At 40.1% G+C, this 25,898-nt stretch overlaps 1 protein-coding gene across 1 annotated transcript in view; it reads right to left on the reverse strand.

Moving 5' to 3' along the window:
* Positions 1–25,898, reverse strand: part of DNAH5 (dynein axonemal heavy chain 5) — a 251,935-nt gene that overhangs the window by 167,073 nt on the left and 58,964 nt on the right. Inside the window, exons 20-32 of the mRNA XM_012557737.1 lie at positions 25,652–25,842; positions 24,993–25,080; positions 21,715–21,848; positions 18,856–19,057; positions 18,100–18,335; positions 16,155–16,373; positions 14,414–14,476; positions 13,870–14,108; positions 12,276–12,516; positions 9,688–9,887; positions 8,717–8,870; positions 4,222–4,385; positions 1,005–1,161 (exon numbers count right to left, since the gene is read on the reverse strand). Of these exons, the coding sequence (XP_012413191.1) occupies positions 1,005–1,161; positions 4,222–4,385; positions 8,717–8,870; positions 9,688–9,887; positions 12,276–12,516; positions 13,870–14,108; positions 14,414–14,476; positions 16,155–16,373; positions 18,100–18,335; positions 18,856–19,057; positions 21,715–21,848; positions 24,993–25,080; positions 25,652–25,842 (2,288 nt within the window). The remainder of the gene's footprint in view (positions 1–1,004; positions 1,162–4,221; positions 4,386–8,716; positions 8,871–9,687; positions 9,888–12,275; positions 12,517–13,869; positions 14,109–14,413; positions 14,477–16,154; positions 16,374–18,099; positions 18,336–18,855; positions 19,058–21,714; positions 21,849–24,992; positions 25,081–25,651; positions 25,843–25,898) is intronic.

A 25,898-nucleotide genomic window follows, 5' to 3' on the forward strand; every position in this document is an offset into this window, starting at 1 on the left:
AGGTAGAAGTTGTTGAATTGGTGTATGTTTTGCTGTGCATATTCTCAACAACAACAAAAAATAAATTAGTAAAAAACAAAACAAAAAAGAATTAAAAAATAAACTGGGTGGAAAAAAAAAAAAACTTTCCATGGCCTTTGGTCATATCCAGGATGAAAAGCAGAATTCTGTGGTGTGATGCACTTACCTTTTGGAATCTGGTCCATGCTTCCTTTTTCCTTTCTCCCTTTGCTCATCACTCCCTCCCACCTCAAACTTGTGACTCTAGGCATCCTGGGCTGCCTACACCTCCAAGCCCTTCCTGTGCCCTTCCTTCTGACTGGCCCACAGTTCCCATCTTCACCCACCTGGCTACCTTCCACTAGCCCTCAAAATTCAGGCCAAGAACCATATTCCCCTGCAGGAGGCCTTCCCGTGCACCGCAGGTCAGCCCCTGATCTGCATTCCCATGCTCTTTGTGCATAATACAAGAAATAAATAATCATTCCAGTCAAAATCATTGACAGCTTAATCGCCAAATTTCTATTGAGTACTGTGCTGCTTAAAAACCACTTCAGTATTGATTATGACATGTTCCTCCTTGGAACATGTCAAGCATCCAGCCTGGCACACAGCTGTTGTTGTGGTGGTGGTGGTTGTTATAGCTGTGTGCCTTCGAGTCAATTCCAACTCATAGTGACCCTATAAGACAGAGTAGAACTGCCCTATAGGGTTTCGTAGACTGCAATCTTTACAGGAGCCGATCGTCAAGTTCTAACTATCAAGCTTTCAGTTAGCAGTGGAGTGCTTAACTGTTGTACCACCAGGCCTCGTTTATTCAAATCTACACCTAGGCTATGAAGAAGTCACGTGGCATACTGGGCCCAAAGTTTGGTTTAGTCACTGAGGAAGAATTAATGGGCAGGGAAGTAACCCTTTGTAAACACAATGTCAACTGTCTTAATAAGGACAGTTGAGCTCCTAAGGTGTGGTGGCTGCTGGCCAGCAATCAGCATTAGGCAAACCTTTTCATGAAACGTGACGGTTTTAATGTTGTCAAACACATTCAGCAAATGCGCTTGTATGGTGTGTGAGTCCGAGGCCTGGCCCAGAATCTCCAGAAGGGCAGGGTCCGAGACGAAGAAGAACCGAGGAAAGCAAAGTCGCTTTTTCTCCAAGTATCTAAGTGGGAGGAAGAAGATAAGCTTATTAAACACACAAAGCAGGCCTTTCTGGAAATAACCAGCATAGGAAAAGTGAAAGGTTCTGAGACAGGTGGATTTTCCCACAAGACTTATCAATGTTTTTACTTTTTGTTTTGCTACCAGTTTTACCAATACTCCATGTTCCGATGGGAAAAAAAAATTTTCAGAAGGGGGGCAATTTTATTCATTTTCCACAAATGTTATGTATGCATTTTGTGCTTAATCTAGAAACTCTTTTTCTTCCTTTGTAGACCCAAACCAAACCCATTGCCGCCGAGTGGATTCCGACTCATAGCAACCCTATGGGACAGAGTAGAACTGTCCCGTAGGGTTTCCAAGGACTGCCTGGTGGATTTGAACTGCTGACCTTTTGGTTAGCAGCCGTAGCTCTTAACCACTAAGCCACCAGGGTTTAAAATGCATACAGGAGGTTGTTTTTGTTTTGTGGTTTGGTTTTGTCTTGCTTGTTTCCAAGCACAATGCTATGTCAGCTTAAAGCTGCATCTCATTCTTGGAATTGTATTCTTAAAAGGAATTCAATAAATCCATCATCAGAAGCAGAAGCAAAATTCAGCTATGAATGAGCTTTATGAAAGACCTACAGTATTCCCTGCCTCTGGGAGTTACTGAGACCCAGTGAGTGTACCCATCATCTACCTGCTTTCATTTTTATATTTGCTTTATTTTATGATGATTCCTTATGTTATGGATATATTTACTGTTATCATTGTTTCTATAGCTCTTTATCTTCATTTTCTAGCATATTTTGTTATTATTACTGTGATTCTAATTACAGGATTTTTTTTTTCTAATTTTACCAACTATCCTTTTAACGTGTGAGTCTTTTTCCTCTCTCTCTCTTTCCTCTTGTCATTTGTATTATTCATTTGTTTCCTGTGAAAAATATAGGGGAAAAATTCTTATTTCATAGAAGCAGAATTCTTTTCCTAGGAAAAGAGTGGGTTTAATAGGTGATTATGTGAATAAGTCCCCGGTGGAGCAAATGGTTAAAGCACTCAGCTGCTAACCAAAAGGCTGGAGGTTCAAGTCTACCCAGAGGCACCTCGGAAGAAAGGTCTGGTGATCTACTTCCGAAAAATCAGCCATTGAGAACCCGATGGAGCACATTTCTACTCTGACACGTATAGAGTTGCCATAAGTCGGAGTCAACTTGCTGGCAACTGGGTTATGTGAATAAGATGCTGGATCCAGGTGGCAACCTCCAAAAGCATGCTTGAGGAACTATTGATGGCCCCTTATTCAGGCAACCGCTGGACTTCTCTTTTTGGAGTGGGATGTCCAGGCTTACGGAAACAGCTAAATTACTCTAGACAAAAAGAGAGGACTTGTTTCAGAGGTTGAAAGATGGAAAGAAAAGGAGGAGCTACATGGGGAGGTTTGTGATAAGTGCAAAATTGAGGAATGAAGATGGACACGTCTTTAGTAGCTATGAGTCGGAATCCACTCGACGGCAAGGGGTTGGTTTGGTTTTGGTTTGCTGGGTGTGCTGTCAGCATCCTCTCCCACGCCCACAGGATGCTCATTAAGAGCCATTACGAGCCCTTGTTGCTGCAATTGGGTCTATTGACTTTTGCGATGCGAAAAAGCACAAAGTCTGGCCTCAAAGAGGGGACAGGATAAGACAGAGGCTGCTCAGAGTCCTAACCTCCCCCTCCATTGTCGTAAAGGCTGACTGTTATGATTTTATGTTTTCCTTAGTTTGTTTTAGTTTAAACATGCTAATTTCATTGTTAAAAATATGCCCATTCTATTTTTTTTTATAACTTTGATTTTGACTCTTAATAACTTAGTTATGAATTTCTGCCCATAACGTCTTACTCTCTTTACAACACCCTGCTCTGATTCTCGTGAGGGGCCTGGTGATGTTTTCCATCCGGGTAACTCACACTGGGAGGAGGCGTGGCAATATGGCAGCCCAAGCTTCAGGAAGGCACAGAGAAGACAGCTTCTCTTCATGGAGACACTCCCGCTGGCCCACCAGTCAAATTATTACCTGCTCTTTCTGAAGACTGTTCCTCGCAACCCTGACCCTTATCATCTCAGGACAATGTCGTTTTGTGTAAACATTAACACCCACAGATTTATACTGTGCTTATTTATACATGTGGCTCATTAACCTGTTCCTGGCAACAGAATCAAAAGTGAAAGAAAGTTCAGGAAAAACTGCGCATCATTTTAGAGTAGACTTTTTGCTCTGAGGAGTTATAAAATGACGCAAAATGTTGAATGAGACAGTAGGATCTACCCATGATAAAAAGAAAAAAAAAGAAAGAGAAAAGACAGAAATAGAGATGTGGTATATGTGTGTGTGTGTATGTGCATAAATGCTTGTATGCGTGTATAGGTGTGTATGTGTGTGTCTGTGGGTGCGTAAATGGATAGATATTATATGAGGCATTCATTACTGTATAATCTTGCCTGTTTGTGTATAATATACACTGTTTCCAACTGTTCTTGGCTGAGTATCATGAAATATTTTGGTTCTTTCAATGTTTGTCTGAGAAGCAAATCAGAAAAATAAGTGTATAAATTTTAAAAAGCAGTGACTATATGAGAATGTTTGTTGAGATCTTGTCCCAGTCATAGAAGCAATCTTAATTCCTATAATTGCAACATCAGGACAAGACCTTGTCAGTGTTTGAAGAGAATACGAGGCTCCAAACTTCAGTTTTATCTGTGCAACAACTTTCAACATGACTTTTTTTTCCCCGGTTGCCATTGAGTCCGACACCATGCGTGTCAGAGGAGAACTAGGCTCCACCGGGTTTTCAGTGACTGATCTTTCAGAAGTAGCTCACCAGGTCTTTCTTCTGAGGCACCTGTGGGTGGGCTCAAACCTCCAACATTTTGGTTAGCAGTCAAGTGCTCATACGTTTGCACCACCCAGGGACTCCTAACATGACTTTAGTATTAACAAAATAAAGTAGACTTCGTTCATACTACCTAGTCTCTCTGTTCCCTTTCATCTCTAAGATGTTAAGAGACCTTTCAAAGGTAAATATGACGGCAAACTTACCCAGTAAGGGATTTCTGGCATATTTCCAGCTGGTCCAGCATGTGGGGTAAAAGCTGCCCCAGGGTCTCATCTCCGACACAGCAGTGAACCGCATTTGGCAGTTCATGCGCCCGAGTCATGATCTTCACCCAAGACTTATCGATGTTGGAAAAGCGCTTGGCTTCCTATAAGAACGTGGTAAAAGAGCACACTCGGGTATGTATACGATCTCAGTGACAGAGCATCTCACATTTGGTGTTAGCTGCATCAAGTCAGCCCCCAACTCATGGCAATCCCACGTACAACGGAATGAAACACTGCCCAGTCCTGCACCATCTCCATGATCGGCTGCCAGCCAGACAGTTGTGATCCCAGGGTTTTCACTGGCTGATTTTCAGAAGTAGATCACCAGGCTTTTTTTGCTAGTCTGTCTTATACTAGAAGCTCCACTGAAACATGTTTGACATCATGGCAACATGTAAGCCCCAACTGACAGGCGAGCGGTGGCTGTGCTTGAGGTGCATTGGCCAGGATCAAATCTGAGTCTCCCATATGGAAGGCAAAAATTCAACCACAGAACCAGCACAGGAGCCCCTCCCACTAACGCCAGAATTCTAACAAGTCTTAATAAACCTGTTGCCATGGAGTCGATTCCAACTCATAGCGACCCTATAGGACAGAGTAGAACTGTCCCACACGGTTTCCAAGGCTGTAATCTTTACAGAAGCCGACTGCCACATTTTTCTCCCATGGAGTGGCTAGGGGGTTTAAACTACCAACTTTTTGGTTGGCAGCCCAGTTCTTAACCACTGCACCACCAAGGCTCCTCACAAGTCTTAATACCCCAGCTGTATACGTCTAATGTTACTCACGTTCTATTCCAAAGTCTCCTAAGGCCTTTGGCACGATATCACTCTCTTTCTTAAATAAGAATCTTTAACTCAACCCTGTAACCCCAAGGTTAAGTAAAAACAGAAATCATATTTAAAAAGAAAAAAAAAAAAGCAGTAATACAATACAAGACAATTTGGCAGGGAGGGACATGCCACTTATTATCAACAGTTATCTCTAAACAGAATGATTAAATGTAGTTTTCTGTTTATCCAGTTTTCTACTTTTCCAGTTTTCTGCTTTGAGCATTGGGTTGTGCACTCAAGAAATAAAACAATTAAAGATAAGGATACAAAATTAATTATACTATGACCCTAAGTTTGCAAAATAAAAAGATAGACATTTTTCAGAAAATACTCAGAGTATTTTGAGATGAGAGGAATAATTATTTTCTTGTTTAAAGCTTTCTATATTTTACTAATAAGAATATATTACAAAGGAAAAATGAAACAGGACCTATACCTCACACCATACACAAAAACTAACTCAAAATGGATCAAAGACCTAAGCATACAACCTAAAACAATAAAGATCAAGGAAGAAAAAAATAAGGACAACACTAGTGGCCCTAATACATGGCATAGAGAGAATACAAACCTTAACTAACAGGGCACAAACACCAGAAGATAAACTAGATGATTGGAAGGTCCTAAAAATTAAACACTTATGCTCATCAAAGAAGCCCTGGTGGCATAATGGTTAAAGCGTTTGTCTGCTAACTAGAAGGTCGGCAGTTCAAATCCACCAGCAACTCCCTGGAAATCCTACGGGGCAGTTCTACTCTGTCCTATGAGTCAGAATTGACTCAATGGGAACAGGTTTGGATTTTTTTTTTTGTCCATCAAAGACTTCTCCAAAAGAGTAAAATGAGAATCTACAGGTGGGGGAAAAAAATTTGGTTATGACATATCTGACAAGGGTCTAATCTCTAAAATCTATAGAATACTTCAAAACTTTAATAACAAAAAGACAAATAATCCAATTCAAAAATGGGCAAAAGATATGAACAGACACTTCACCAAAGAAGACACTCAAGCAGCTAACAGACACGTGAGGAAACGTTCACGATCATTAGCCATTAGAGAAATTCAAATCAAAACTACAATGAGATACCATCTCACACCAACATCACTGGCACGAATCTAAAAAATAAAAATAACAAATGTTGGAGAGATTGTGGGGAGATTAGAACTCTTATGCAATGCTGGTGGGAATGTAAAATGGTACTATCACTATGGAAAACAACATGGCACCTCCTTAAAAAGCTAAAAATATAAATATCATACCATCCATCAGTCCCACTCCTAGGAATATTTCCGAGAGACATAAGAGCCGTCACACGAATAGACATATGCACACTCATGTTCACTGCAGCATTATTTACAATATAAAAAAGATGGAAACAGCCCAAGTGTCCCTCATCAGATGAATGGATATACAAATTATGGTACATACACACAACAGAACACTATGCAACCATAAAGAACAATGATGAATCTGAGAAACATCTCACAACGTGGATAAATCTGGAGGGCATTATGCTGAGTGAAATAAGTCAATCACGAAAGAACAAATATTGCATGAGACCACTATTATAAAAACCCAAGAAAAGGCTTATACACACATACAAAAAAATACTCTTTGATGGTTACAAAGGAGGGGAGGGGTAAGGAGGGGAAATAACTAAATAGACAGTGGACAAGTGTTAACTTTGGTGAAGGGAAAGACAACACTCAATATAGAAGAAGTCAGCACAACTTGACCAAGGCAAAGTCACAGAAGCTTCCTAGACACATCCAAATACCTTGAGGGACCAAGTTACTGTGGCTGAGGGCTGGGGGTCATGGTCTCAGGGGACATCTAGGTCAACTGGCATAATATAGTTCATAAAGAAAATGTTCTACATCCTACTTGGTGAGTAGCATATGGGGTCTTAAAAGCTTGCAAGCAGTCATCTAAGATACATATATTGGTCCCATCACGTTCGGAGCAAAGGGGAATGAAGAAAACCAAAGACACCAAGGAAAGTATCAGTCCAAAGGATTAATGGACCACATGTACCACAGCCTCCATCAGCCTGAGCCCAGAAGAACTAGATGGTGCCCGGCTACCACCACCAACTGCTCTGACAGGGATCATAATAGAGGGTTCCAGACAGAGTGGGAGAAAAATGTAGAACAAAATTTAAATTTACAAAAAAAGACCAGACTTACTGGTCTGACAGAGACTGGAGGAACCCCTGAAAGTATGGCCCCCTCAGACACCCTACTAACTCAAAACTGAAGCCACTCCAGAAGTCCACCTTTCAGCCAAAGATTAGACAGGCCTATAAAACAAACAACAACACACGTGAGGAACGTACTTCTTAGTTCAATCAAGTCTACAAGACTAAATGGGCAACACGTCCCCAAAAGCAAAGATGAGAGGGCAGGAAGGGACAGGAAAACTGGATGAACGGACCCAGGGAACCCAGGGTGGAAAGGGAAAGGGGGAGAGTGTTGACACATTGGGGGACTGCAATCAATGTCACAAAACAATTTGTGTATAGATTTTTGAATGAGAAACTAATTTGCACTGTAAACTTTCACCTACAATGCAATAAAATTAAATATAAATATGTATTAATATACATTAATACATTATGTATTATATATTGTATATACCCCACCTAGCTACATAAATATTGTATGTAAAAGTGTCCATCATTAAGTCCAGTTTGAAATTCTTCTCCATCTATCAAGAGAAAAAAAAGAAAAGTATATCCAAATATAAATGCAGAAATAAGAAAGGAGAGAGGGAGGGAAGGATGGAGGAAGGGAAGGAGTGAAGGAGGGAGGGAAGGAGGAAAGAACGTGTAGCAGATACATTTCACTGGTGGCAAAAAAAAAAAAAAAAGTCTGTCTTACAATTTGTTAACAGATCTGTTTTCCATATTAACCTGAAAACTAAACAAAGAGAAAGTTAGAAAACCTAGGTGAAGAGAATGCTCAACATAACCACACTTTCAAAACCCAGATACATAATTAAAATGTTATAATTTTGCCAACAATTTAAGCTAATAGGATAAGAATCCTTGAGATTTGATAAAAATGTTTTTTAAAAATCTCAAAACACAGTTTGATGGAAAAAAATATACTTAAGATTTTGAGAGGGAAGCCTTTCTGTTTTGTAGCCTTTTTCCTGCAGATTTGCAACTTTCAATTTTACGTTATGGATATAATTGCATAAGCTATATATATTGAGTGTTATTTTAAAATGTCAGTAGTAGAAGAACAAATTATACTACCATTCTCAAGATAACTATAATTCTGCACTATACCAAATACTACCTTCAAATTATCTGAAGAGGCACATCAATTATGCAGGCATTCAATCTTTGTTGTTTTACCCTTCATTTCCTACAAAGCTCACAGTTTTATGGCATTCTTACCCTCTGATTTCCACCTCCTTCTCTTCCATAATCAGTCACTCCCTTTGAAGAACAACATCATCAACAACAACAAAAAGATGGGGGGGGAGGGTGGCAACAGGGGTAGAAATATTATTGCATATTTAAAGGAATGATTACTCATTGGATATTTTTCTAATATAAAACCTGATGAAATCATAAAGAAAACTCCAGAACCTTGGGGAGCTGCTTGGCAATGTCTCCTCCCACAAAGACGGCTTCTAAGTAAATCCATAAGTTTTGCACCATCATCCAGTTCTCGATAATGTCTGTTGAGTTAGAAAGGTACTGCACCCATTTTTGAATCTGGGCTTTGAATTGCATATTGTACCTAAAATGAGAAATACGTTCAGCATTTCTTCTTGTTGCTGTTGTTTTCATACTTAAAAAAAGCAAAAAAAAAAAAAAAAATCCTAGTTAACTTTCTATTTCCTTACAACTTGAATTATGTCATTGGCTTTTATAATTTAAAAATGGTTAATTCAAGTACAGGCCCCAGACACCCTTTTAGCTCAGTATTGAAGTCACTCCTGAGGTTCACCCTTCAGCCAAAGATTAGACAGGCCGATAAAACATCATGAGACTAAAGGGGCACACCAGCCCAGCGGCAAGGACTAGAAGGCAGGAGGGAACTGGTACCAGTCTGCTATTTTTCCTGTCTTCATGAATTAAATTGGTTCTCTCTGAACAAAATCTGTTCTCTACCTTGATCTGCTGTCCCATTAAAGAATGTACACAACTAAAAGTTTCTAGTCCATAGATGTTGGCAGAACAGGTTTTCCAAGCAGAATGATAATTCTGAAATTCAGAAATATTTTCCCCTGGACTCTAGAGCCTGTTGAGTTGTCAAATGTACAGAGAGGCTTGTCAGCAACAAAGTTGAAATGTTCAGCAAAATCCAAATGGCTAATTACATATTGCGTTATTTTGTCCAATTGATGGTCTCAGAGGCATCTCACAAATAGAGGATAATGAAATAAAAACAGTATTTCACGTTCTGGGTCAAAGGCTAAAACTCAAACCAGTATTTTAAATATTGGCTAAAGGGAATGAGGGGGAATTTTTATAATGCACTTTTTATTAATTTCCCTTGACATCTTTATTTGTATCATTCTCAAATCTAAGAAGAAGAGAGGCGGGTTTCCTACCTGTTGCTCAGCAGAGAACCCAGCACCATCAGGCTGTCCTCCATGTTGGCGATGATTTCAGAGGTACTGTCTCCTCGCAGGAGGAGTTCTCCACGGGTTTTAAAGCTGCCGAACGTGAAGGTTTTGTTGTCCCATTCATTGATCACTTGCTTCAGCTTTTGCTCAATGTCTCTCTCCTTCACTGCGCTGATACAGATGTCCTAGCAAAAGTGTAAGCTCTCATTTTAGTCCATGGAACTCACACATTCTTTTTTAATAGTCTAGGTGCACCAAAGGCCCTACTTTCACTATTTGCTTCAGGTATATCAATACACATTTGTATTTCTAAATTTAAAATGCAATATAATAAATTGTGTATTTATAGGTAGATAATAGACTTAAGGATAGTGATGGAAATAGAGATATGACTAAATACCAGAGGCTTAAATTATAAAATTCCCCACCAAACTATTCCAGAAAGAAGATGATGAACAAGATATACGATAAACCCATTAACATAGCAATGGTTGGATTCCAACTCAAAGCGACCCTATAGGACAGAGCAGAACTGCCCCATAGGGTTTCCAAGGAGCAGCTGGTGGATTCGAACTGCCAATCTTTTGGTTAGCAGCCGAGCTCTTAACCACTGTGCCACCAGGGCTCCAAGATATATAATAGCCTTTTAAATTTTGAAACTTCGTAGCACAGACTCAAAATTTAACATGTCTCTGACTTAGCTAAGTGTGACAGGAGGAAATTAGCAGCAGCCTCATTTCTTCCCACCTGTCTGCATCCTCTGCACGCTCATCTTCTCCTGGACCATTACACAAGCCCTGCCCTCACCCTCTTACCTTCTCACACGACACTCCCTCCCTGGGTGAGCTCAGCTATGCCCATGCATTCAGTAACCTTTTATATTTCCAAGTAAGACCCACATCCCATTGCCTACTGGACATCTCTTCTTGGATATTTCAAGGGAACTCCAAACACAATCCAAGAAATGTCAAACTCACACCCAAAATCAAACTCATGATCTTTGCACTTTGTCACCCAACCCAATCCACTTCCGATAATCCCTATCTCAGTGATAAACACCATGACCCATTTGGATCTCTCAGCAAGAACCCTAGGGTTCATTCTCAGTCCCTTCCCTTCTTTCTCCTACCACAATCACTCCATTGTCAAATTCTGCCCAGTTTTACCCCTTAAAGATCTCTTGACTTTTTCCTCCACTCTCTAGCTTCACTAGCTCCCATCTTGTCCAACACATCATTATCTCTTGCCTGGGCTACTTTTACAACTTCCCAGTTGGTTTCCCCATTACCCCCTTCTTAACCAAAAAAAAAAAAAAAACCATTGCCGTTGAGTCGATTCTGACTCATAGCGATCTATAGGACAGAGCAGAACTGCCCCATAGGGTTCCCAAGGAGCAACTGGTGGATTTGAGCTGCCAATCTTTTGGTTAGCAGCCGAGCTCTTAACCACTGTGCCACCCGGGCTCCACCCCCCATTTGCCTTCTCCAAATCTTTCTCTACACTGCTACCAGAGTGATCTTTAAAAAGTGTAAATCTAACCATGTCATCACCTGCTTAAACACATCTGCTATACGGCTCTCCATTACTCTAAAGATCTAAATTGACCTATTTTAGTCCCCCTCTGCCTCCCCAGCCTCAGCTGTCTTTACTGTCCCTCACCTCCACCGCATCCACACCAGCCTTCTTGCAGTTCCTCAAACTCACCTCGAGCTTTAGCACATGCCATTCCACCTGCATAGATCTGTCTTCTTAGCATTTGCCAACTCAGTGCCCCTTACACCCACCACACAAGCACACTCCCCTCACCTGCTCAGTCCCACACAGGTGACTCGGCCTTCTCTACCTTTATCACCCTTCCACCACCCCCAAATAGGTCAAACCTCTTTATCGTAGGCGCCTTAAAACAGAATACCTTTCCTTCAGTGGTATACCATGCCTTATCATTATACTTTTACTTATATAATTATTTAATTACACAAATCATTTGTTGTTGTTGTTAGATGCCTTCAAATCAGCCCCTTACTCATGGTGGCACCATGCACAGCAGAACAAAATGCTGTCTGGTCCTGCACCATCCCCATGATCAGTTGTGGATCAGACTGTTGTCATCCATATGGTTTTCATAGGCTGATTTTTAGAAGTAGATCACCAAGGCCTTTCTTCCTAGTCTGTCTTAGTCTGGAAGCTCCACTGAAACCTGTTCAGCATCAGAGCAACACCCAAGCCTTCACCGACAGACTAGTGCTGGCAGTGCATGAGCTGTGTTGTCCAGGAATTGAATCTGGGTCTCCCACATGGAAGGCAAGAATTCTACCACAGAACCACAAATCATTTAATGATCTATTAATGCAAGGATGCATCCTTATATCCCCAGCACCTAGCACAGGCCCTGTCAGACAGTATACACTCAATAAACACTTGTTGAAGAATTGGTGAATGAATGCCAGGAAAAGAGTTTCAATTGTCCTAACTGGATTTACTGACCCAACATTCCATAATGTAGAAATGCTCTTAAAATAAGTCCCACGAGACCTTCCAATCTTCCACCACGTCATGCTTTCTATCAACTGTACCTCGATTTCCTCTTTGTATTTCAGAAGAGGTGCCTCCATAATATTTCTTAACTTGAAGGTTTCATTCCCCACATCCAGACTGTGCCCAGTGAGAGCGGTTATTCGCTCCCAGTGCCTTGCCATCATAGCCTTACTGGCCATGTGCTCCAGCAGGGGGCAGCACTCGCTGAAATCATCAATGGTTTTCTTCAGGTCTAGAAAAGCCTGCCAGTCCTTCAAGGCCCTGGGCAGTTTGCGACACCTGCGAAGGGAAGCCAACGTGAAAAGTCAGTGCGATCGGAGACTGGAAGAAAACTCCAGTTCAAGATTGTTAGCACATCTACCAAACACACCCACTTCCAACACCTATCCCATTTTCCAAATGTCACATCTCAGAGCATATCTGTTAACATAATATACTGATTTTTATATTACAGAAAGTCACTCCTCCCTATCAGGAAAGGTTTCTTTTCAATCCCTCATAACAATTAACTAGGTAAAAAACATTGTTTTGAAGGACAGAGGTGCCTTTCAATTCAATTCAATTCTACAAACACGTATTGAGAACCTACTTAGTACAAAGCACGGCACAGTGTATCAGGTTGTCAGCTGAAATAAAGAACAAGTGGCCCTCCAGTTCCTTTGGGTATAACACTTAAAATGATGTGCTCAGTGAAATAAATTAGTCACAGAAGGACAAATATTATATGATCCCACTTACATGAAATATCTAGAATAGGCAAACGTGTAGAGACCAATGTTTATTGGTAGTTACTAGGCTGGGGGGGGGGCCAGCGAGAAAGAGAGAAAAGGAGACTCATTGCTTAGGGGACACTGAGCTTCTGCTAAGGGTGATGGAAAAAATTGGAAGTGGGTAATAGTGATAGTTGTACAACATGTTGAGTGTAATCAACGCCACTGAATTAAACATGTAAAACAAAGTTAAAATGGCAAAAGTTTTAATATATATATGTGTGTATATATGTGTATGTGTGCCCTATGGGACAGTTCTACTTTGTCCTATAGGGTCGCTATGAGTTGGAATCAACTTGATGGCAACAGGTTACGAGTGTGTGCATGTATATATGTGTATGTGTGTGTATGTGTGTGTGTGTGCACACGCCCTATGGGACAGTTCTACTCTGTCCTGTAGGGTCGCTATGAGTTGGAATCAACTTGATGGCAATGTTAAGGATGTGTGTGTGTGTGTGTGTGTGTGTGTGTGTGTGCGCGCGCATATATAGGTGGTACAATCTAGATACTTACCACAATAAAAAATCTAAGTTAAAAAAAGTGATGTAGAAAAATCAGGGGGCTCTTGCTTTTGTTCCAGGAAGTCATCTAACATAAACTGCCAATGTTTGATAAGTGTGCTATAGAGATCAGCTTCCTCCTGACAAGATTGATCCAGGTTTAGAGGATATGCTGGGCTCCCAGCCTGCACACAGGTTAATTAATAAATACCATTTGACAAGGGTGATGACAATGGACAATAACAATGCACCAAGATGGGCTGCTGAAACATCTGGGGCAAAAAGAGAACTTCACAGCCAATTAAAGAAGAAAGCGTTGGAGGTTCCCTGGCCCTGGGCATGCTAAATATCTTATTTCTCACCTGTTCTGGAATTCTAAGAGTTCATTGCTGATTTTTTCAATATTCACTTCCGACCAAAGGATATCATAATAACTGTTCACAGTTTCTATGACACTGTTGTACAGAGTGTATATTTTCTGTAGAAGATTCAGTTGTTTCTTTATTTCAAGAAGCTGAGGATATTGTGTAACTGGCAGACCAAAAAGCTCTTCTCCCCCAGTATAGGTGATGTATTTCCGATAGATGTTATCAAATTGATTCTAACAAAAACACAGGTGAAGACGCATCAAAATGACTTACACATGAACAAACAGGCAAATGAAGAGACAGTGGCAGACACGCAAACCTCCAAGATCACTGGGAGCATGTAAATGTGGGTATGAAGTGGATGTAATTACTTACATAGAAACCACCTTTAGCTGTAACCATACCAGATAGTATTTTTTTAAATAGCAGTATCATGCCATCTTCCACAACAGGCATATATTTTAAAATACATGATTAAAACACAGTAAGATTTTGGTTGTTTAGAAGGTCATTTCTATGTTTCTACTCAAAAGGTTACCTGAAACATGATAAGCCGATCACTGGCTTCCTGTGGTTTCAAGCCAATAGCCATTGGACCATTCTGGGGGAAAAATAAACATAAAATAGAATGAAGCATCTGCATACAAATTTCATGAGCTCAAGACAGTTGAATACCAAACATTGCATGCATGTCACATACATGACAGGAAACTTAGCTTTTTTTTTTATTTGTGAAAAATAAAGCCTCAGAAAATGACTCATCTGGAAACATTTTTCAAGTCTAAAAAGAGTTAAGTTAAGGATACAAAATCAAAAAACTTTGAGAATTAGAAAGCTGTATTATTCATTTCTTAGGTGACAGGCAAAGAAGAGTCAACAGCTGTTCTATAAGAAGAACATACAATGTCTGGTTTTGAGCTAAAACACTAATGCTGTAACTCACAGATCTCACCATTCTCATTCCTATCTGTTAAGCGACCTATAATACTGTCATTCAAATTAGGTTTTCCTGCTTTAGAGCATCTTAAATACACGGATTTCTGTGCTTCTGTATCCATCACGTTCATGGATGCAATTTCCTAAATTTTCGAAGCTTTGTAAGGAGCCCTGGTGGCACAACAGTTAAACACTTGACTGCTAACCAAAGGGTCAGTGGTTCAAACCCACCAGTGGCTCCTCAAGAGAAACACCTGGTGATCTGCTTCCATAAAGATTACAGCCAAGGAAACTCTATGGGGCAGTTTTACTCTGTCACGTGGAGGCTCTATGAGCTGGAATTGACTGGACAGTACCCAACAACAATATATGCTTTGTGATTTGATGGGCTGCTAGGTAATAGGCACAAATTTTATCCTATGCTCTACATATTTCCCTTCTGTAGCACATTATAAGGAGCCCTGGTGGCACAGTGGTCAAGAGCTTGGCTGAAAACCAAAAGGTTGGCAGTTCAAATCCACCAGCTGCTCCTTGGAAACCCTATGGGACAGTTCTACTGTTTTATAGGGTCGCTATGAGTTGGAATAGACTCGGCGGCGACAGGTTTTTTTAGCACATAATTGGCTGGAAAACAAATCCCACTACACAGCATATTCCCACTAGAAGATTCTACAGTAAAAAAAAACATATATATATGATAAAAATCTGGACTCCATGGGGGCAGGGCCTCATCTGTCTTGTCCCCTGCTATGTCTTCAGCACAAAGGACAGTGCTTGGTACCAGGCTGAGTGCTCTGTGTTATTTGTGGAACGAATGAGGAAGAAAGGACAACCATTATAATGATACGTGGATAGTTTTTGTCCACACAAACTTAGAAAGCTATCAAACAACTTCAGTAACAAGACCAATGATACAATGTGAACCAAAAGAAAACCAATTACCACTGAGTCGATTCCAACTCATGGCGACCTCATGTGTGTCATAGGGATTTCAATGGCTGTGACTTTTTGGAAGTAGATTGCCAGGCCTTTCTTCTGAGGCACCTCTGGGTAGACTTGAACCACCAACCTTTCAGTTAGTAGCTGAGAGCTTAACCATGTGTGCCACCCAGATGGCCCATAATGTGAACAGCACTTTTAAATTCCCTATTTCCTGTTGAATTTATTCTGGATGAACTCTATGGGAAAGGGAAATGCTTTTGCTCTCATGAAAACAAAATTCTTATTCCTAAGTCCATCACCTTTTATGGAATCTAACCCATAATTTTTAAACTACAGCTATGTTTTTCATGCCCTATTCACTCCCCAGCCCCAAACGCACACAAAGAAAGCCAGAGTCGTACCAAGTCATAGTCCAGATAGAACTGGTGGCAGTCTTGGAGGAAGACCTCCACAGTACTGATGAGCTCCTTCCTGAAGCCAGGCTGCAGTGAGACTAATTCATTCTGCACATCACTGGCACGTGCCAGTAGCTTCTGCCACGCGTAGCGCAGAATGTCAACTTTGTCCATCTCTTCTTTTGCTATCAGAAGTCCATATTTATTAAGCAGGGCATAGGATTCCTATGTGAAAGAAGAAAATCCTAATTTCTACCAGTCACGTACACAAACCTATACACATTCAGGTATTAAAGCATTAGAATGGAAATGATCAGAACGATAGGGAATCCACCCTGAGGGTTCTAGTTATTCTACCTGCAAACTCAGACGAGCGTAAATGAGTAGCGGATCCACTCCGCTTGGGTCTCCTCATCTGTAAAATGGAAAAATATCCTGCCTCCTTCACAGGGCTTGGTGATTATCAAAGAATATTGTTTTGAATGCATTTTAAAAACATAAAATACCACATACATAAAAGTATTTTTTCTTAGACCACAAAGTTACATCTACCAGTACCAGTTGCCATCAAGTTGACTCCAGCTTATGATGACCCCATGAGTGTCAGTGTAGAATTGTGCTCCACAGGGTTTCCAGACTCATAAAAACCAAACTCATTGCCATCAAGTCAATTCCAACTCATAGCAACCCTACAGGACAGAGTAGAACTGCCCCAGAGGGTTTCCAAGGAGCAGCTGGTAGATTCTAACTGTTGACCTTTTGATTAGCAGCTAAACGCTTAACCACTGCACCACCAGGGCTCCATGGGGTTTCCAGTGGCTAATTTTTCAGAAATAGATATCTAGGCCTTTCTTCTGAGGCACCTCTGGGTGGACTTGAACCTCCAACATTTCAGTTAACAGCCAAATGGTTAACCATTTGTACCACCCAGGGACTCCACAATTACATTAGTCTCATTTAAAAAAATATAGTGACCCACTGGTGATAAAACATTTTTATATAGAAAAAACAATACGATATGGTACAAAAAAATACAAGTAATGTATGACACTATTCAAACTGTATAACTCTCTGCCCCTCTGTTCCTTTGTGCATAAAGTAGGGATGGTAGTAAGGATTAAATGAGTTAATGCATGTATGGACGCTTTGGGGCCCCACTGGATCCCATTTGCCAGCTAGTATTTGCATCCCCCACTGCTAGGAGTGACAGCTGCCACCTTCCCTGGAGAATTGTCCTCAGTTCTAAATGGAGGCCTCCTCATGGGGAGGTTATGGTCAATGACCAAGTGATTTGGGGGTACAAAGGGCAACCCCCTTGCCTCAAGGTGGGGCCAACTGTGTGGTACAACTCATGCTCCTGAGCTCCTCATGGGATGAGGCTAGACCACAACTGAGACCACATCCTCACTTAGCTTTACCCCGTCTGTTTCTGCTTCCCTCAGTCCCCTTGTTCTGTGAGACTCACCAATAAATCACTGCACAGAAAGCGTTACCTCAGGCTCTGCTTTTTTGGGGACCCGACCTCAGACAACAGGCAAAAGACTAGAACTGTCCCATAGTAAGCACCGTATTAGGGTTAAGTAACACCATTATAAGGAGCCCTGGTGGCACAGTGGTTAAACACTCAGCTGCTAACCGAAAGGTCGGCAGTTTAAACCCACAAGCCACTCTGTGGGAGAAAGATGTGGCAGTCAGCTTCCACAAAGATTACAGCCTTGGAAACCCTATGGGACAGTTCTACTCTATCCTATAGGGTCACTATGAATCGGAATCCAATCAATGGCAACGGGTTTGGTTTTTTATTTTTTTGTTTCATTATCATCGTTATTGAAATGATTGTGCTCAGGTCTAGCATCCATTTGTAACTCCAATCCAGGACTGGACAAAACTTCAGCTAACAGTACCCAGGATGTGGAGGCATTGCTATTATAAACAGATGATGGGCCGTTACCTCGATGGGTCCCACTTGAAAGTCGATGGCGATCTGCTGCTCCCTGATTTCTTTCAGTGCTGCCATAGCGATCCGAATATCATCCAGGTCTTTAATTTGACGATTCAGTTTCTTATTGAATTCTTCCACAAGTGTAAAAATGTTTTCCATCTCGATCCTGTACTTTTTGTTACAATGGCGGCCTAAGACAGCCATCCAGGCCTTCGTCTCAACAGTCAAGGCCAACTTCAAACCCGCTGTAAAACCCAACGTCCACAGTTAAGCCTGAACACTTGAACCCGTATAAGAAGACCCAGTGCAACTGTTCACCAGTAATGGATACTTTGCATAATATGTGGAAAACTGGGAAGAAAATTCCTTTTTCCTACTCATGACTTATTTATTCACTTTATAGAACTCATTTTTGCAACAAGTCAAAACATATCAAAATGCTCAAAAGAAAAAATTACACGTCAAAACTCTCACAGATAAGCCTCAAATGTTTACTTTTTATTAAAAAATGGTAAACTTTAATTCCAAATACAACACATCCATCCCCTTTCTCTGAAATAGCAGTTATTTTCAAAGTTTGGTGCAAAGTGTTCAAGATAGTCCAGAATAATTAATTAAGCAGAAGGGAATCAAAAGCAAATACCAATTGGTCTTAAAATGTGAGGTCCATTTAAAAAAGTGCATCTTAAAGATAACTAGAATTCTCACAGAAGACATAACAATACTGTTGAGTTTTTATGACTGTCTTGGAGAAAATTAACCAACCTGTGTATAGTGCAATGGAACCCACACAGATGTACTCTGGCTCAGCGTTGATTTCCTGCTCTAAGTTTTGGAAATAGAGAATCTGAGATTCAAATTCAGAAAGTAAGGGGTTTTTCATAATAAACGTCATAATGGTTTCTTCTTTCTCCTTTTGCCAAATGTGATTGTAGCATTTGAAACAATCCAAAGAGGTAATAACTTCCTAGAATATAAATAACAACAGATTTAGGTTGAGAAGGAAGAATCTGAAATGGCATCATGATACTTGCCAAATTTGGATTTTTAATAAACAGTCTGATTTGCTACAAAGGGTGCCTCTATAAGGTGAAATGGTGAATTGGCTCACTCACAAGTGATAATTAGCAGAGGATGTCAATATAATGGAGAGGTCATGTTATCAAATGCTATTTTTCCCAGTACGATGACTTCTACCATCAATTAAAAGCAGCAAAGTTTAAGGCTCGACTGCTAACCAAAAGATTGGTAGTTCAAACCTACCCAGCGGGCTCCGTAGGAAAAAGACCTGACTACTTCCCACCCAGAAAAATACAGAAAGCTAGACCCACCATCACTTGTTCCAACCAGAGCTAAACCCCTGGCACAGGCTGCAGTGTTGACACGCATACCCAGAATGCACTGCAACTGCATGTTGACAGATTCATAAATGAACGATGATTTGGAGAATGAATTACAAATCATTAAAGACTCCTATATAAGGTTACAAATTCCAGAACCCTGAGCTCCTTCTACATCCAAGTGATTATAATATTAAAAATATACCCTAACTAAATTTTAGACTTTCATTTATTTTACCTGAAAGTGTGAATCCTTATTAAATTAGAACTTTTTATAATGGTGGTAAGCTGCAGCTTAAAGGAAAAAATTACATGAACTAGCTATGTAGAGATGTTCTGCTTGAGTTTTTTTATTACCAAATTTATTTTAATTGTTTGGTCCAGCTCATCTTTTCAAGACAGGCAATGTTATATGTTGATGGCCAACCTGTGGATTTGCTGAGGGTAGGTAAGGATTGCATTCCAGTTCGTTCAGGACCAGAGAAAGGGGCCAGAGATCATAGGCTCTTCTGTGGCTCAGTATCGTTCAGAAGGGGTTATGTCTATGAGAGGCTGGCCACGTCTAGTACTGTGACTAAGTGTGCACATTTTCTTCCAAAACCAATTCTGGCAATCCTATAAATCCGGAAAAAGTCCTTCAAGTTATTCTAAATGCCAATCCTTTCTATTATTTTAAGGAAGACTAACATTTGTTCATTTCCCTCATAAAATATGAAAGCAAATACAACAAAAATGATACAGGGATAAGCAGTATGTTGCTAGCATTATGTTAATCTCAGTTATGACTTACCCTTATCTTTTCATAATACTGTCACATATTCAGAAAAATAATGGTCCTTATTATTGATTTATTGTATTTTCTATGGTTACTTAGACTTTTGAAAACACAGCTGAATTTTTGTTATCATCATAGAATATTCTACTTACACTTTTATCATTTAGTATAGAGTCCATTATACTAAGCACTAGATAAATATTTGTTAAATTGAATTATGTTAACATTGTCCATAGGGAAAAAATTAAATAAAGGACCTTCAATATATTATGAAAGCAAAACTGAAAGCGTACAAATGCGAAAGTTTCCAGTTCCCTCAGGAATTACATTAAAACTAAATTTAATAACAGTTCCTTACATTGTTATAACAGTTGGTAGCTTTTCAAAGTGCTTTCAAGCAATGTAACTCATTCTATCAAAACTGAGTAATAGCAAAGATGTATTTACTGAGTAACAATTATTCCCCCAACACTGAGAAACACTCTTAAACAGTCAACAGTTCTTGGTGGAAACGTGAATATACGAGATAAAAAGAAGTAAAAAACGACTTCAGTGTTTTGATTCTTTTTGACTTGAAGAACTAAAAGGAAAGTTGAGAGAAAACAAGGTTGGAGGAAAACAATTAACCAAAGCTTGCATCTATGTGCAATGTTGTTGTTGTTGTTAGCTGCTGTCCAGTTGATTCCCACTCATATCCACCCTATGTACAACAGAATGAAACACCGCCCAGACATGCGCCATCCTCAATCATTGCTATGCTTGAGCCCATTGTTGCAGTCACTGTGTCAACCCATCTCGTTCAGGGTCTTCTTCTTTTTCACTGACTCCCTACTTTACCAAGCATGATGTCCTTCTGCAGGGACTGATCCCTCTTGATAACATGTCTAAAGTACGTGAGACGAAGTCTTGCCATCCTTGCTTCTAAGGAGCATTCTGGTTGTACTTCTTCCAAGACTGACTTGTTAGTTCTTTTGGCAGTCCATGGTATATTCAATATGGTATTTATATATTCAAACTTGCATTTATAATGTTAATATTTTATTTATTCTAATTTTGCCTGATTTTACACATCAATGCGCATACCTTTTTATTGTCTAAGATTTTTTTGACTATACAAATATGAAAAGCTGACTGTAAACCTTTTTCTATTTCAAATATATTAATATAACTGACTCTTTGAAAGTGGGTTATAATCTCATTCTGATTTGTGGTTTGGGCATATCAGATTTTTTAAAAGTTGGATTCATTTGTACTAAGCGAGGTTAAAGGCATTAACCAGAACACAATACGAAACAAAGGAATAACAATTCTTTCTCTTTACAATCTAAAATGAAAGTGATCTTCAATTAAACAAGCATTTTTTATCATAAATAAGATGCTATTAGCCACTCACTGAAGGTAGAGTGGGTGAGACCCAGGTTACATGTAGGATAAGCTGGTGGTGTCTAATTTTCCACACACACACGTGTTATAAAGCAAAGCGTCCTGCTACAAATTCTCTTGACATACCTTTTTTGTGGAGTTGATGATCGAGCTAAGCACAGAGACTAATTTTACAATCTCCTTGTTGTCAGAAACATTCTTAAAATAATTCTTTGTTTGCACTGGAATAGGTAAATTTACAGATGCTACCTCAAGGGTATCTAAAACATAGAAGAAGAAGAAGAAATGTTTATATTAACACCATAGGCATCATACTTATTAAAAGATGAGGTGATTTTTGGAGTGGTAAAGTAAGGACCAATGAAAATCTTCTCCTTAATAAAATCAATGGGAAGAGTAGAAAATATTGTTAAAACCAACTCTTCAGAGCTCAGAAAAGCTTACAACAATCAAAGGAGTGCTTACTTAGGAAAAACAGTCAATTTCAGTTGCAGTGTTTTAATTTGCTCCCTCTCCAACTCCACTATAGCTGTGAAAACCAGCAGCCTTGGAACCACAGTCACTGTGAAAACTGAAGGGGCAGACTGGGTTTGCAGCGCCTCAAGACACTCTGTCCACCAGAACTGTCACTACTTGATCTGTCTGGAAGCTCACTGGAAAAGTCTCATTAAATGAGCTTATCTTTACTTAACTCTGGAAACCCTGGTGGCATAGTGTTTAAGAGCTATGGCTGCTAACCAAAAGATCGGCAGTTTGAATCCACCAGCTGCTCCTTGGAAACTCTATGGGGCAGTTCTACTCTATCCTATAGGGTCGCTATGAGTCAGAATTGACTCGATGGCAATGAGTTTGGGTTTTTTTTTGGTTTCTGGGATCAAAAGTGGGAAAAATGCTATCCCTAAAATGTCTGTCAAAAACAATCAGCAGCAATTGTTTAACATCGCTGCTGCCTGAGGCAATGATACCAGCTGGGGCAAACAAGAGGTTGGTCAAAAACATTTTTTAAAACATCTGGAGAATGAGATACATATACAGGGTATGGGGAATCTCTGACATACCCCTGGGTTTCTATAAGGTAACACACATGTGTAGAGACATGCATGTGCCCAGAAAAGAGATATAATCTTTCATCTAATCTTTCATCTCTAGATGAATTTGAGACCTTGAACAAGCAGGAAGTAAAGGCTAAAGCACTGTTACAGACTACCTAAACATTTAGGGTGCCCCAACGCACACACAGAATTCAAAGGCAAAGGGTGAAAGACTCATTGGTTCAAGGCATTTAAGGAAAAACTCTGTGCAATCATTAGCTGATCACTAAGCTAATAAAGCAGAGACTACAGTAGTCTCTCTATGTTGAGCAAATAATCTGAGAAGCTGGACTGTATGAAGAAGAATGTGGCATCAGAATTGGTGGAAGACTCATTAACAACCTGTGACATGAGGATGACTCAACTTTGGTAGCTGAAAGCAAAGAGGACTTGAAGCATTTACTGATTGATTAAGATCAACGACTACAGCTTTCAGTATGGATTACACCCCAACATAAAGAAAACAAAAATCCTCACAACTGGACCAATAAGCAACATGATGAATGGAGAAAAGACTGACGTTGTCAAGGACTTCATTTTACTTCGATCCACAATCTATGCCCATGGAAACAGCAGTCAAGAAATCAAACAACGTATTTCATTGGGCAAATCTGCTGCAGAAAAACTCTTTAAAGTGTTAAAAGGCAAAGATGCCACTTTGAGGACTAAGGTGCACCTGATCCAAACCATGATATTTTCAATCATCTAATATGCATGCAAAAGCTGGACAATGAATAAGAAAGACCAAAGAAGAATTGATGCCTTTGAATTATGGTTTTGGCAAAGAATATTGAATATACCATGAACTGCCAGGAAAACAAACAAATCTGTCTTGGAGGAAGTGCAGCCAGGGTGCTCCTTGGAAGCAAGGATGGAGAGACTTCATCTCACATACTGTGGACATGTTACCAAGAGGGACCAGTCCCTGGAGAAGGACATCATGCTTGGTAAAGTAGAGAGTCATCGAAAAAGAGGAAGACCCTCAACTAGATGGACTGACACAGTGGCTACAACAGTATAAATGTATTTTTGTTTATGATACTTTTCTTCTCCTATTCGATTCAAAAGACAACTGCATAAAGCTATAAATTATAAAGCTGGGTGGATGGGACAAACAAAGTGTGGTATATCCAGACTGTGGAATATCATTCCACAATATAAAGAAATGAAGAAATGTTACAACATGAATGAAACTTGAAAACATTATGCTAAATGAAAGAAGGAGCTGGGGCACAGTTACGGATACTTCCTAGACATAACCAAACACCTCGTGGGATTCGTTAACTGGATTGGAAAGCTTAGGACCATAGTCTTGTGGGACAACTTGGTCAACTGGCATAATATAGTTCATAAACGTTATGTTCTATGTCCTAGTTTGGTGAGTAGCATCTGGAGTATGAAAAGCTTGTGAGTAGCCACCTAAGATACAACTATTGGTCTCTACTCATCTGGAGCAAAAGGGAAAGAAGGAAACCACAGACGCAGAGAAGAAATTAGTCTATAGGACTAATGGCCTACATGAACCACGGCCTCATCTACCCTGAGACCAGAAGAACTAGATGGTGCCGGGCTACCACCACCAACTGTTCTGACCAGGGACACAAGAGATGGTCCTGGGTAGAATGGGAGGAAAATATAGAACAAAACTCAAATTATTAAAAAAGTCAGACTTCCTGGACTAGTAGAGACTAGAGGAACCCCCAAAACTATCGCCCTGAGATACTTTAAACTTTATACTCAAATCACACCAGAAGTCATCTTTCAGCTAAATAACAGATTGGATTATAAAATGACCAATATCACCTATGAGTAATGTTGTTCCTTTAAAAAAAAAATCATCTAGATGAGACCAAAGGGTCAACAATTACCCTAAAGCAAAGATGGGAAGGTAAGGGGGAGCAAGGAAGCTAGATTAATGGAAACGGAACAACCAGAACAGAAATAATGAGAGTGACACATTGTGAAAAATTTAACCAATGTCACTGAACAACATGTATAGAAATTGTTAAATGGGAACTTAATTTGCTATGTAAACGTTCACCAAAAACATAATAAATAAATAAATAAATAAATGGAAGAAGTTAGTCACAGATGACCACATGTACTGTGATTCCATTTATATGGAATGTCCAAAATAGGCCAATGCATAGAGACAGAAAGCAGATTGGTTGTTCCCAGGCCTGAGGGGAAGTGACCCCTAATGTATACAAGGCATTTTGTTATGCAAGCCCTAGGAAACTAATCAAGAAAGAATACATGTAAGGTCAACAAAGGTCACAGTGACTGTTTTTCAAGAACTGAAAGAACGTTTACCTTGAAGTTCGTTTTCTCCCATTTCATTATCAGAATCACTGTCTTCATTATTCCTCAAAGCAGCCATTTTTCTTTCATGTATCTTTTTCTACAATGTGAAAGGATATTTTTCAGCTCTGCCCCATTTGTAATAGAAGCAATATCTACAGGTAATAGTTCCTTCATCCCACACCCACTGTCTTAGTCATCTAGTGCCTATAACAGAAATACCACAAGTGGATGGCTTTAACAAAGAGAAATTCATTTCTTCACAGTGAAGTAGGCTAAAAGTCCAAATTCAGGGCATCAGCTCCAGAGGAAGTCTTTCTCTCTCTGTCAGCTCTCTCATCAATGTTCCCCCAGACTAGAAGCTTCTCTGCACAGGGACCTCTGGTCCAAAGGACACGCTCTGCTCCTGGCACTGCTTTCTTGGTGGTATGATTTCCCCCTGTCTCTCTGCTCACTTCTCTCTTTTACATCTCAAGAGATTGCCTCAGGACACAATCCAATCTTATAGATTGAGTCCTGCCTCACTAACACAACTGCCACCCAACCTCCCTCATTAACATCATAGAGGCAGGATTTACAACATAGGAAAATCACACAACACCAGGAATCATGGCCCAGCCAAACTGATACACACTTTTTTGGGGGGACATAATTCAATCCATGACACCCACCTTGGACAACAGCTCACTGCTCCACTGTCGAACCCCTTTGGGGACACTGACTATGCACTCCACGGCTTTGTTCAGTGTCTGCTGTATGTCCTCCAGGGCAGGGGTCATGGCGATGTTGGGAATGGCCAACATGATACTTGCCTGGAAAATGGGCACACTGTTTGGTTTCATCTTGGATTCGTTGTTTCTGTCTGAGTCAACACAAAACAGAGAAGATTTAATATTTTTAACTTAAAACTGGGTTTAG

This window comes from Trichechus manatus, unplaced genomic scaffold (genome assembly GCF_000243295.1).
Source record: "Trichechus manatus latirostris isolate Lorelei unplaced genomic scaffold, TriManLat1.0 scaffold00116, whole genome shotgun sequence".
NCBI classification, from domain to species: Eukaryota; Metazoa; Chordata; class Mammalia; order Sirenia; family Trichechidae; genus Trichechus; species Trichechus manatus.